At 40.0% G+C, this 14,033-nt stretch overlaps 1 protein-coding gene across 1 annotated transcript in view; it reads left to right on the forward strand.

Annotated features, from left to right (window-relative positions):
- Window positions 1-5,649: 5,649 nt before the first annotated feature.
- Window positions 5,650-14,033, forward strand: part of LOC117874462 (ALK tyrosine kinase receptor-like) — a 173,784-nt gene continuing 165,400 nt past the window's right edge. The window contains exon 1 of the mRNA XM_034764604.1: window positions 5,650-5,665. Coding sequence (XP_034620495.1) covers window positions 5,650-5,665 — 16 coding nt within the window. The remainder of the gene's footprint in view (window positions 5,666-14,033) is intronic.

A 14,033-nucleotide genomic window follows, 5' to 3' on the forward strand; every position in this document is an offset into this window, starting at 1 on the left:
CTGGGTAAGCCAAGTGAAAAAGGTTTCAAAGGGAATCTGGGACTTCCTAATTCTAGGTGAATGCCCAAATCACCCACCGGGCTAGAATCATTCTTGCTCTTTTTCACAGGCCCAATGACTATGCATTGTCATTTATCGAATCATAGAAATGTAGGATGGGAAATGGACCTTGAGAGGTCATCTAGTCTACATCCCTATGCTGAAGCAGAATCAAGTATACCTAGACTATCTCTGAGAGGCGTTTTGTGGCTGCAGCCACAGCTTGGTGTCCTTTACAAATTTTATAAGCATACTTTCTACCCTTCAACCAAGTCATTAATGAAAATATTGAATAGTACCAGACCCAGGATAGACCTCTGTGGGACCCTTCTGGATATGCCCTGTTGATAGCAAACCGTTAAGAGCTGCTCTTTGAGTACAGTTTTTCAATCCATTGTGCATTCATTTGTAATTTAATCTTGACTCATTTTCCTAGTTTGCTTATGAGAATGTCACGTGGAACAGTGTGAAAAGCACTACTAAAATCAAGATGTATCATGTCTACTGCTTCCTCCCTATCCACTAAGCCAGTAATCCTGTCAAAGAAGGAACTTAGATTGATTTGGTATCATTTGTTCTTGACAGATCTATTTTACCTATCACCCTATTGTCCTCTGGTGCTGTAAGAACAGTGGGCTTGTTCTTCATAGTGGCAATTAAGTCATTCATAATGTTTTGTTTGACCCAAAACAGATTTATTTGATTCACTGAATTAAAAAAAAAATTTTTGAATTTGGTTTGACCCAAACCAATTGTTTTTCTATTGGAACTGCAGAGAACTGAAAAATCAGTTATTTGCTCAGCTCTAGTCTTCAGCCAATCATGCTGTCTATGCGAATAGCCCCTTTCACAATACAGGAGGTGAGCATTTTTTTGAATATACACTTTTTCCTCATGTTAGATTTGCCATTACCTATGACTAGCTAAGAACTGTTCAAATGTAAATCTTGTTGACCAAATGGCAGCTTTACAGTAACTGTGGACTTACAAGCTGAAGAGGAACCCACATTTCTGTAGGATTCCTTCCTGGAGAAGGAGAGTTGAGTTGAAAAAGTAGGAAGCAAACATGCTGAGAGACATTCTCAGAGTCTGTGGGAGATTTCTAGCCCAATTTTGCACAGGGTTCAGATGATGAGCTTTGGCAAGTATCTTCTTTTTTTGGGTGGTTATCTAAACTGAACTTCCAGCCATTTGAAGTGCTGATAGTCAAACTTGACTAGCTGGTGTAAGGGACCGGGGCAGCGGTCAGAGGTTGGCTGGGGTCCACATGTCAAGGATAGTAGTCAGTGAGCAGGGGTTGGAAAAATTGAGAGCTCAGCTCAATAAACCAGAGTCAGGGTCAGAGTCAGGCTAGGGTTCAGACCGGAGATCAGAGGTCGTTCCAGGCTAGAATCAGGAGGCAAGAGTCAGGATCAGATTTAGGCTGGAATTGGATACCACGGATCAGAAGACAAGGTGAGGTCTGGAGTCGCAGCAGGCCAGAAGTCTGAGTGGTTGCCCAGACAGCTTCCAGGGCTAAATAGTGTGCTTGGCCAATCAGAGGGCCTCAGGGTACTGTCACTGTGCTGGAAAGAGGAGGCAGCACCGGTAGCCTTCCTCCCCACTTTACCCTACTCCTGGCTGCTTTGAAGGAACAGGAGTGATATATGTGCCTGGCTATCCCCATGCGCCTGTGAATCAACAGTGGGCTTGTTCATCAAATTGGATTTGTTTGAGTTTTATTGGACACCTAACTTACATGGTATGTTTCTGTTTCCTGACTGGATGAGGATAATTCTTAAAATCAGATTTCTGATAGCATCACTTGCATTTATAAATTTGGTCTTACATTTTTAAAAGCGGCTATTAATTTTGTTGCATCTCAGTTGAGTGCTCAACTTCAGACCCCCTAAGGGGGCCCAGTTTTCAAAAAGTACAGAGAATATGTCCTCTGAAATTCAGAACCCTTTAAGGTGTCTCACATTGGGCACCCAAAACTTGAGGCACCTGAAATAACTAGTAAAGCTGGTTGGGTTTTTTTTGTAAAATAAAAATTTTTATATTTGATTTATTTATTTATTTTGGCAAAAAAAAAAAATTCTTCCAGGGGAAATTGAAACAAAATATTCAGTTTCAGGTTGCTTTGTCACTTAACTTTTTAAGCCTAAGGTGCTGTAGTGCCTTCAGGGTATGGTAATTTGGATGCTTCATGCCCCCATTCTTTCCTATGGGCTGGGCTCCTTGGATGGATTTCACCTTTCATGACTGGTGGTGTTGGTGTTCTAACCTACCTGCCGTCCACACACACAAACCTCTGACCCACATTTTTGTGATGTTTTTGACCTGGACTAGCCATCTTATCTGGGGCTATAGGCTGAAAACAGTGCTATTCTCAATCAGGCTGGTAACACCCAACTTTGCAGTGAAGATGCAGGCTAAATCACTCGTGTGCTACTAGTCCTCCAGTACCTTCCCACAATTCCTTTGTGTTTCCACAAGTACAGACAAGTTCTCCCACAACTGACCAGGAAAGAGTCCTAGAGCAGCTCAACTTACTGTAGCACTAACATAAGAACATAAGAACGGCTGTACTGGGTCAGAGCAAAGGTCCATCTAGCCCTGTCTACCGACAGTGGCCAATGCAGGTGCCCCAGAGGGAGTGAACCTAACAGGTAATGATCAAGTGATCTCTCTCCTGCCATCCATCTCCACCCTCTGACAGACAGAGTCTAGGGACACCATTCCTTACCCATCGTGGCTAATAGCCATTAGCGGACTTAACCTCCATGAATTTATCCAGTTCTCTTTTTAAACACTGTTCTAGTCCTAGCCTTCAAGAGTCAAGAAGCATGGGATATGACTCCAGAAGTCCTAGAGATATCCATAGCTGCATACATCACCAGTGTGGACTCAGTAACTTGAGTATGGCTTTGCAGTGTGGTCACTCACATCCAAGCTAGGCTAATCTGGGTGTTCAGACCTAGGTGTCAATTACCAGGGTTAACTCTGAATGAAGCCATACAACTCTGAATGTAGGGTATCATAGGAGTCTTGTGACTGAGGTGTCTCATGAGATGTAGTTCAGCCCTGGGGCCTGACCCACAGGAGAGAGCTGAGGCATGAACGACAACTCCCCTAAGTCACTTCAGCTTCGTAGTTGGATACAGTTTTATGTCAGACTCTAAACAAAATGTTTGGATTTGATTCAACAAATCCAAAAAGAAATGCTTTGACTTTTCCAAATCAAAAATGGTCAGAACTTTTTATTCATGAAAATATTCAATATTTTGATCTTTCATCTCAAATCAGGATGAAAATTAATGTCAAAATATTGACTTTTCCCACGGGATTAGTCAGTCTTGAAAATATAGGCCTCAAATTTCCCTTTCCTTGAATGTGCTCCTGTCATAACTATAAAGCGAAGGGTAACAGCCCTCCTGTGTACAATACTATAAAATCCCTCCTGGCCAGAGACTCCAAAATCCTTTTACCTGTAAAAGGTTAAGAAGCTCAGGTAACCTGGCTGACACCTGACCCAAAGAACCAATAAGGGGACAAGATACTTTCAAATCTTGGTGGAGGGAAGGCTTTTGTTTGTGCTCTTTGTTTTGGGGGGAGTTCGCTCTTGGGACTAAGAGGGACCAGACATCAATCCATGCTCTCCAAATCTTTCTGAACAAGTCTCTCATATTTCAAACTTGTAAGTACAGCCAGGCAAGGCGTGTTAGTTTTCTTTGTTTTCTCAACTTGTAAATGTACCTTTTACTAGGGTGTTTACCTCTGTTTGCTGTAACTTTGAACCTAAGGCTAGAGGGGGCTCTTTAAGTTTGATTACCCTGTAAAGCTATTTTCCATCCTGATTTTACAGAGATGATTTTTACCTTTTTCTTTAATTAAAAGCCTTCTTTTTAAGAACCTGATTGATTTTTCCTTGTTTTTAGATCCAAGGGGGTTGGATCTTGATCCACCAGGAGTTGGTGGGAGAAATGAAGGGGGATGGTTAATTTCTCCTTGTTTTAAGATCCAGGGGGTTTGGATCTGTATTCACCAGGGAATTGGTGAAGAGTCTCTCAAGGCTACCCAGGGAAGGGAATTAGCACATTGGGAGTGGTGGCAGTGGACCAGATCTAAGTTGGTAGTTAAGCTTAGAAGTTTTCATGCAGGCTCCCACATCTGTACCCTAAAGTTCAGAGTGGGGAAGGAGCCTTGATAGCTCCAATATTTGCTTTAAAATTATTTCCATGAACTTTCCTGCCACTTAACTCATTTGCCTGAAAATTCTGAGAAAGCAAATGCGAAGAGTGTGCAAACAGAGTCAAAGCAAATAAATGTATCCTCCCAATTCTAGATAATACTTAACCTCACGACACCCATATTAATAAACTTAAGTCAGAAATGTTTATGAAGCATCTAGAGGTGCCGAGAAGAGTGGGGCAACGGACATAAAGCCCATAAGTTACTAATATAGAGAAATAAATGATACATTCTCTGATTTTCCTCCTGCTCTTTCAGGGCTCAATCCAAAGCCTGTTTAATTTGATAGTCTTTCCATTGACTTGAGTAGCTTTGGAATTAGGCCCCAAGTCATCAGCTAGAAGAGCAGTCATCTTTTTTTATATTTCATTTTCCTAATGTGCTGTGAAATATGTGGAATGAGGGACTATGTGAAGCCAATATTGTAATATCCTTCAGCCCTGATGTAAACAGCATGTGGCAGATGGAGGTTCAGGGGGAGATGAATATAGAGATATTTCACCTAAATATGAACCCTTCCCTCCCCCGTCCCCATTTTTAAAAGAAACATGAAACTGTGCCCATCTCTCCCCAGGCTTACTGCAGTTTCTATCAGGTTTTTCTAAATGAAACCCCAGAAAGTACATTTTATAATGTACATTTTCAACAGCTATGGTAAAATCGCTAAATCATGGACTTAATAAAATAAAATTGTATGTGTTAATTTCAGAGGCATGGCTGCTGACAGAAGTTGTCTTGGGAGCGATAGCAGTGATAGGGGAAGTTTGTGTACATTGAAAGTGTAAAATTAGAGCAGTAGAAAAGTTATTAGTGGCAAAGGGTTTAATCCATACATATTTTGTGTTTTGCACTTCAATAGGACCTTTCAGCTCTAACCCTTAAGTAACTCCCTCAGTTTACAGGACATTAGCTGGATGTTTGTTCTGTGGAACTTTTATGAACCCTGAGGGGTTTTTTTTGTTTTGTTTTGTTTTTGTAACATTATGTTTCTTTACACTAGATTTCATTGTGTTTTTGTGTGTTCACCACACCTAAGTCAGATTGGTGTGATCAAAGCCCAGATTTTTCAGCTTCCCGACAGCTGCTCTGCCCTGGAATACCAATACTAAACTTGGTAGTTATATTTTTTGTGTTAGCTGTAGACGAATGTTTTAAGCTGATAAGATGGGGGTAACTGATGCGGTTGCTCCAAGACTTTCAAAGATATGAAACAGGATTCTGAAATTCATAATTTGTGAGGCCAGAAGGGATTGCTGTGATCACTAATCTGACCTCCTCCATAACACAGGATATAGAACTTCCCCCAGAATAATTCCTGTTTGAACTGTAGCATAGCTTTCAGAAAAACATCCAAACTGGATTTTAAAATTGCCAGTGATGGCGAGTCCACCAGGTAAGTTGATCCAATGGTTAATTACCCTTGCAATTAAATTAAGCCTTATTTCCAGTCTGAATTTGTCTGGTTTCAGCTTCCCGCCACTGGATATTGTAATACCTTTATCTGCTAGACTGAAGAGTCCATTCTCTAAAAGCTATTACCTCATCCACCTTGTCTTTCTAATATCCTGGGACTGACATGGCTACAACTACAGAATCCATTACCAGATATTTATTTTCTCACATAGATACTTACAGACTGTAATCAAGTCACCCCATAACCTCTCTTTGTTAAGCTAAATAGATTCAGCTCCTTGAGTCTATCACAATAGGCATGATTTCTAATCCTTTAATCATTCTTGTGGCTCTTCCCTGAACCTTCTCCAATTTATCAATATTCTTCTTGAATTGAGGACACCAAAACTGTACTCCAGCAGTGGTCACATCGGTGCCAAATACAGGGGTAATATAACTTTTCTACTCCTACTCAGTATTCCCCTGTTCAGAGAGACAAGGTGGGTGAGGTCTCTCTCACTAACAGAAGTTACTCCAGTAAAAGATATTACAAGTTCTCAAGCTCTGTGTAAGCTTGAGAACTTGGTCCAATAAAAGATATTACTTCACCCACCTTGTCTAGCTAATATCCTGGGACTTGCAGGGCTACAGCAACACGGCACATTCACCACTATATGTGTCCAAGGATCTCATTAGCCCGTTTGGCCACAGTGTTGCACTGAGAGCTCATGTTTAGCTAATTATCTACTATCACCCCCCCCCCCAAGTCTTTTTCAAAGTCTCTGGTTCCCAGAGTCCCCCATCATTTAAGTATGGTCTACATTTTTTGTTCCCAGATGTATACATTAACATTGAGCCATATTAAAACTCACATTGTTTGCTTGCACCCAGCTTACCAAGCACTCCGGATCACTCTGTATCAGTGACCCATCTTCTGCACGATTCACCACTCCCCCAGTCTTTGTGTCATCTGCAAACTTTATCAGTGATGATTTTGTTTTCTTCCAAGTCATTGATAAAAATGTTAAATAGCCTAGGGTCAAGTAATGATCCACATGGAATCCCATTAGAAGCACACCCACTCCATGATGATTCCCTGTTTACAGTTACATTTTGAAACCTATCCGTTATCCAGTTTTTAATCAGTGTGCCTTGGTAAGCTTGCATCATTCTTTTTAATCAAAATGTCATGCAATACCAAGTCAAATGCCTTACAGAAGTTTACAATAATAGTGCATCAACGCTATTATTTTTTTATCAGCCAAACTTGTAATCTCATTTAAATAAAAGAAGTTGATATCAAGTTTGTTTGACAGGGTCTATTTTCCATAAACCAATATTGTTTGGCATTACCTATATTAACCTCTTTAATTCTTTATTAATTGGGTGGCTTATATGGGACTCCGTTATTTTGCCCACGATCAATGTCAGGGTGACAGGCCTATAATTATCCTGGTCATGTTAGGATTATTGGGGTTAACATTTTTATCTTAATTGTAAGCTCAACAGTAAAAAGTATATGAAAGTTCATAAAATGTCACAATAACCTATGTTTTGCCTGTTTCGGAATTAAGCATGGAAAGTAGGTCAAAATATTTTCAATAAAGAATGTAATGAAGTCCAAGAAAATCAGACTGAGAGGCTCAATTATTCCAAACAAAGAAGACCTACTCATGTGATTCAAGGACTGTGATGAGATTGGACTTAATAAACCAAAAGATGTGGGTCAATAAATTAATAGACTAAAATTGGTGTGGCAGATATTAGGCCTAATTGGTGGACAAAATAATGAGGTGATGAGCTAATCCACCCACTTTTCCCCCTTTTGGGGGTTCTTGAAAAGAGTCTTTGAAAAATCTTGGCAGCTTTTCTCATCTCCCAGTTTATTTTGCATAATCACTCAATTTCAGTTTCAAAATAAATACTTGTTTCAATTTTTTTTTTCTGTTCTTTCTTGTGTTGGATCAATAAACTTTCAGTGTTAGAATGACTGCTTTTGGGTATAGAAATCTTTGTATCACTGTTGTAATGTTTGACATTGAAAAAGCTTATAACACCTTTAACTCTTTTGGCCCTTGAGATCCGTACAACAGTCGTAACATTTATCCTTTTAAAATATTGGCACAACATTAGCTTTCTTCCAGCCTTATGGAACTTTCTCAGTGTCTCAAGAATTATTGAAAGTCAGCATTAGCAGTCCAGCAAGCTCCTTGGCCAGCTGTATCAAAACATTTCCATGCAAGTTGTATAGACCTGATTTTAAAATATGTAACTTTTAGTAGTTGCTATTTAACATTCTCTTGAGTTACTATGGGAAAGGAAAGTGTTTCATAATCATCATGATGCTGTAAATACATCATATCCCTCCCCCACATACAGAAGTATTTACTGAACAATTCTGCCTTTTCTGCATTATTGTTGACAGTTCTACCATTTCCATCTAGCAATAGACCAAAACCATTGTTACAATTCTTTTTGTTCCTAATAAACTTAAAAGAAACCCTCCTCCTTATTGTCCTTAACTCTGCTGGTCATAGATTTCTCTCATGTCCTTTGTTTCCCTTATCAATTTTCTACAATGCCTAGCATCTGATTTAACATTACTATTAACCTCATCTTTCTTCCATTAGTTATGTTTTTTTAATTGTTTTAGCTGTGTTCACTTCCCCTTTAAGCCCGGTTGTTTTTTAATAAGTGCAGCCTTTTTCGATTGTGTTTTTTGGGACACCTAATATAATGTTTTTAAATAATACCCAATTATGATTAACACTTTTCTATTTCATTTCTTCATTCCAGCTGATTTAACTCCTTGTTTTCAGTTTTGTGAAATGGCTCTCTTAAAGTCCCAAGTGTAAATATTTTTCAAACTTAATTCTGTTTGCACATATCAAATGTAATCAAATCACATTACTTGTACCTTAGCTACCACTAATTTTTAGTTTGTAATCAATTTCTCTTAATCTGTCAAAAGGTCCAGTATAGAATTTTCCCATGTTGGATGCATGAACTCTTTTTGAGTTCTGAAATTGTCATATATAAGATTTAACAATTCAGTGAATGTTTTAGCATTCCAGCATGTGTCACTCAGATTGAAGTCCTTCATGATCACTTATCTTTTTCCCCCTACACTGTATGGTAGGTAGATGCATAGAAGCCAGCCATCCTGTTCCTAGTGTGATTTGGTGGTTTGTAGCTGATACCAACTAATAATCTATTTTGTGCTTTATCTGTTAAGATATTGATCCTTAAGCATTTCAACATAATTTTTTCCAAGTTGTCAGTGACTGTGAAACAGGTAATGTTATTTTTGTTACTGAGTGCCAATTCCTCTCCCTCTTTGCTTACTCAGTCCTTCCTAATTAGGTTAAAACAATTGATTTTTAACATTCCAATCATGTGAATCATCCCACCACGCTTCAGTAATGTCAACTAGATTGAATTTATGCTCATAAATGAGCACTTCCAATTCCTCTTGTTTGTTACCCAGGCTCCTAGCCTTGGTTTATAGGCAACTAAAGACTTTCTTCCCTTCATTGGGGAAGGAAGTGCCCTCCAAACTAAACAGGAAGTAAGGAAGGGTTGAAGCGTAGCTCTCACACAAAATACTCTGAGTATCCCAGCTACATCCCCTTCCACTTTTTTTTAGCACTATTTACTTCTGTTGGGAGATATTTCACTTTATATTGATGATGGGCCCAAACCAACTTTCTAGGCCAAACTCCCCTGAACTTTGGGAAAGTTTCATCCAGATCTGAATCCCAATTTTGTAGTTTGCATCAATGTCTATTTTATATCATTATACTTAATAAATCACCATCCATAAATGTGATCCCCCTGAAGTCAAGAAATTCAGAATTTAGGTTCTCCAGGCACCCTGAAGGGGATATATATACAGTGATATAAACATCATGTTTGGGGGTATAAACTCATAACCCACAGGTGTCAGGAAGGATTTTTTCTTATTCGTTTACAGTAATGCATAAATTGCCTAGTGCATTATAGGATTTGGGGTTTTTTTCCTCACTTTGAAGCATCACATATTGGTCAGTGCTACAGGCAAAATGCTGGACTAATTGGATGAATGGCCTGGCAAAATCTGTCTATTTGATACGTCAGTTGTTTCCAAAGGAGCTGTAAGTTAAAACATAAACACTGCCACCTACAGAGGGCAAGCTGACTTGCCTGAGATAGAGGAACATAGTGGGTTTAATGTTGTCAGTTTCATATAACAATTCAATATTCCAATGTATCCTTAAACTCTCATTGTTGTGCAATGGAGAAGGGTTTCCTAGTTTAATTAAGGATGATGGTTTTTCCCCTTTATTATACATTTTGGATTAATCATAAGATATAGGTGTTTAGTCTCATTATACTTTAGTCTGATTATACAGGAGATTTTAATAGACTGCAATTTGCAAATATTAGTACTAGTGTTTTATGTAAATGATTCTAGTCTGTGAAATTCACCCTTAAGGTAATTAAATTAAATAGGATTGGTTCAGGGTATGAACATGTCATGAATATTCTATCTCAAGTTTAGTTTCTTTCATTCAATAGATTAAGAAAATGAGTGCTCTCACATCCCAGTTCCCCAGCTCCCTTTCTTACACTCCCTGCCTGTCTTTCTCCCCTAGAACTGTAGGTATATCATCATGGAGGGATGGAAGTCATCGTGGAAAGCCCTGGTCATGGCCCCTACTCTGTTAACTCAGTGAGAGTGTGGCATAGAAGCTGCTACACTAGCTCTTGGCTGCTCTGCCCATACCCTGTACACTGGCTCTCTACCACCAGAGAATCCCCCTGCACTGGGGATTAACCAGCCTCTCTAGATCCTGAAACAAATGTGATGTAGGAGAAGGAAAGACTGTTCCTTTACCTCCTGCAAAGCTATGGCATAAGAGTGTAAAAACTCTATGTGGTGACTGATCAGCTTCAGCACAAGACATCTGCCCCTAGCAGTGTATTTATCTTCTCTTCTGAGTCACTTATTGAGCCCCATTCATAAACCGCCATGACCTGTGAGGGTAAAGCGGAGGAGGAGAATGCCTGGGGGTCCCCTCATCAATGGTGGTAAAATGAGCTATATAAAGATCCTGGCATGCCAGCAAATATGGCTGAGCAACTGCTAACGTCCACTTGTTAGAGGGACAAGATGCCAGCCTGATCAGCCATGGCTTCAGGAAATACCTGACTTAATTTAGTAATGCTCTTTCTCTTCCTTGTTCTTTGTTGATTAAAATGCTTTGGGGAGATGTTAAAAGTTACCCATGTGTTCCAGAGGTGTAGGTCAGTGGATTCCCCCACCACTGAGTACTGGCTAACCATCTAACGGATCATTTCAAAGCTGTTTTGTGTAATGCAAGAAATGCTGCAGAATGGGAAAGCCAACCAACAAGAAGTAAAATCAAGTTCACCATTAATTCCTGTACACAATGTCCAAGTCCGACAAATGTCTGTTAAAACTCGAAGTGAACTTGATGAAAACTAGGTAGCTCGGGAAAAAAATCTGTCTGAACACTGGTAACTATTGCTCAACGTGCACAATTGAACTGGAGGTTAATTGTCAGGTTGCTTCCTTAATCAAAATGGTTTGAAAAGTTTCAGTTCTTTAAAGCAGTTATAAATAGGAAATTGACTTTGTAAAAAAGGGCTCCTTGTGATAGCTTGTATCTGCATCTTCTATTCCTGTGCCAAATTCTGTAATGACTAAACAGCCTATCCCTTAATAATAATTAGATTGTAAGTTGTACAGGACAGGAATTTTCTCATTCTGGATAAGTGCAGCACCCTCTTTTAGTTTCTAAAAACTCATTTTAGCAATACGGCCAATCCTAGGCATTAAAAAAATCATAAATTGAACCCTCAAAATCATGATGTTGGCTTAAAAATAGCAAATGCTGGGTTCTTCAAGTAGTGTCCCTATGGATGCTTCCCTTCAGCTGCGCATGCACCTTCGATCGGAGATTTTAGGTAGCAGTGCTAATTCAGCCCACACATGCGCTCTACTCTACCTTGTGCTCTGCACCATGGCTAGATAGAGCTGTGCAGGTGAACAACCCTCAGTTCTTTTTTTAACTGCCTCCATCTGAGATGGAGCTGCAGCAGTGTCTGAGTTGAGCTTCTCTCAATTGTAGTTTTTTTTTCTTAGTTTTTCTTAGCTTAGTCAGTTAGAGTAGAAGTTAGCAGTAGTTAAATCCATTTTAAAAATTGTTGTAAAGACTGTTGTCTTTTTGGTCTATTTCCTGTGGCTCCCCAGATTTTAAATGTTGCCTTTTCATGCAGGGAGGGCTATTCTGGTGAGTGATGGGCACTCCCAGTATGTTTGTTGCCTTGGGGAGTCATCCATTCCCCAAAAGTGTAATTTTTGCCTGGCCTTCCTAACGAGCACCAGAAAAGAACCAGGAGACTAAATTGCACTTCCTCATGATGGAGAGCTCCCTTTGTCTAGCTTCTTACCCAGGCCAGGGAGATCCCTCCCATATTCTGGTCTCCGAGTAAGTTAACCACCTCAATCTCTTCAGTGCAGTACTCCCTTAGATCTTCTAAGAGGAAGACTCAAGAATCCTCTCAAAATGACTGTAGGAAATGGAGCTCATGTTCCCCAGGTAGGTAATCTACTTCAAAGAAATCCTCATCACTGATTGAGACAAATACTTCGGCACCTGCCAATTCCCAACTCGGTACCCATGAGGCTACAGGTTCCTTAGGTACTGCATGCACCATTTTACCGAAAGAATGTAAGGGTTCTGGCTTCAGAAGATCATTGGTATCATTAGGAGATTGAGGCGTCAAGGAGAAGACTACCTCTTCTAAGTTGGTACTGGTAGAATCAGCCAGGCCCTCGGTACCTACCATTTTGGTACTACAGAAGACCAGATTATCATTTAGCGCAGACACATAAAGAGCACATAAAGCCTACAGTACCATCCACTCCCTCTGCTGCAATCACCTTTGCTCAGGCTGCCGCCTCACCACCACCCACCATGTCGATACTACAGGAGTTTAGATTTTCATGAGACCTCAATGTGACAGAGATGCTTGACTTCTCTTTAAGTAACAATCCGTTCTTGGTACCAAGGACCTCCAGGTCTCCAGACATAGAACCATTATCAACAGAATCACTACCTTTTTTTCTACAGAGTGACGTTGAAGATGATGGGGCTTTCTCATCAGTCTCTCAAATTTCAGTTCAGGGCTCCCCTCCTTGCTATCAGGAGTATTTTTCCGGAGACTTGTAGGGAGATGTCTCTCTAGAATATGTTCCACCTTCAAGCTCCGTCCCAGAGGTATGAGCACTCTTGGATGCCCTCACCTATTCTATATGGGCCCTCCTTTGCTCAACCGTCTCCAATGGTAGTAATGACAGATGCATCTCTGTTGGGATGGGAAGCACATCTTGACATTCACATTTGTGGTCATCTCACAAAAGCACTCTACACATCAACTTGCTGAAACTCAGGGCAGTCAGAAATACCTCTCCATTTTATGCCATTGGTCAGGGGCAAATGTGAAGATCATGACAGACAATATGTTATGCATGTTTTATCTTAACCATCAAAGGGAAGCGAAATCCCCCTCCCTCTGCACCAAAGCCATGAGACTCTGGAATGGTGCATACAAAACCATATCAGTATCTCAGTATCATCTTAATAGCTTATATTTTGGGCATTCAAAACATCACTACAGATACCCTCAGCAGACACGTCTCTCAGGATCAAAAATAGGAGATCGATTCCATTATAGTCCAATGCATATTTTAGTGTTGGGGCATCCTACAGATAGACCTGTTCACCACAACCAAAAACAATAAGTGCTTCCAATTGTGCTAAGAGGTGGACTGGGCTGCCACCTTTTGGGAGATGCCTTTCTCCTTTGTTGGACATTGGGTCTGTTTTATGCATTTCTGCCAACTCCTCTAATATTCATGGTGTAGATCAAGATAAGGAAAGACAAGGCCAGAGTTATTCTGCTGGTTCCAATATGGCCAAGATAGACATGGTTTCCTTACCTCATCCAGTTGGTTACTTATTAACCAATCATCCTCCAGACTGTCCATCTTCTTTCTCAGGATGCCAGTCAAATTCTTCACTCCAACCATAGGGTGCTTTTTCTCAAAGCATGGATGATCAATGATTTGCGGGATTAGAAACAACCTATTCTGAGGAAGTGAGAAGAGTATTATTATATAGCACAAAGCAGACTACTGGTAATACTTATCTACAAAAAATGGACAAGATCAGCCACTGGTGTGACCTGAGACATCTTTCACCTGCATCCTCTTCATTGTCAAATATACTAGATTATATCCTAAAACTGAAAAAGACAGGTTTGTCTTTGAGTTCCATTAAGGTACATTTAGCAGCCCTTAC

This window comes from Trachemys scripta, chromosome 3, assembly GCF_013100865.1.
Source record: "Trachemys scripta elegans isolate TJP31775 chromosome 3, CAS_Tse_1.0, whole genome shotgun sequence".
Classification (NCBI taxonomy): domain Eukaryota; kingdom Metazoa; phylum Chordata; order Testudines; family Emydidae; genus Trachemys; species Trachemys scripta.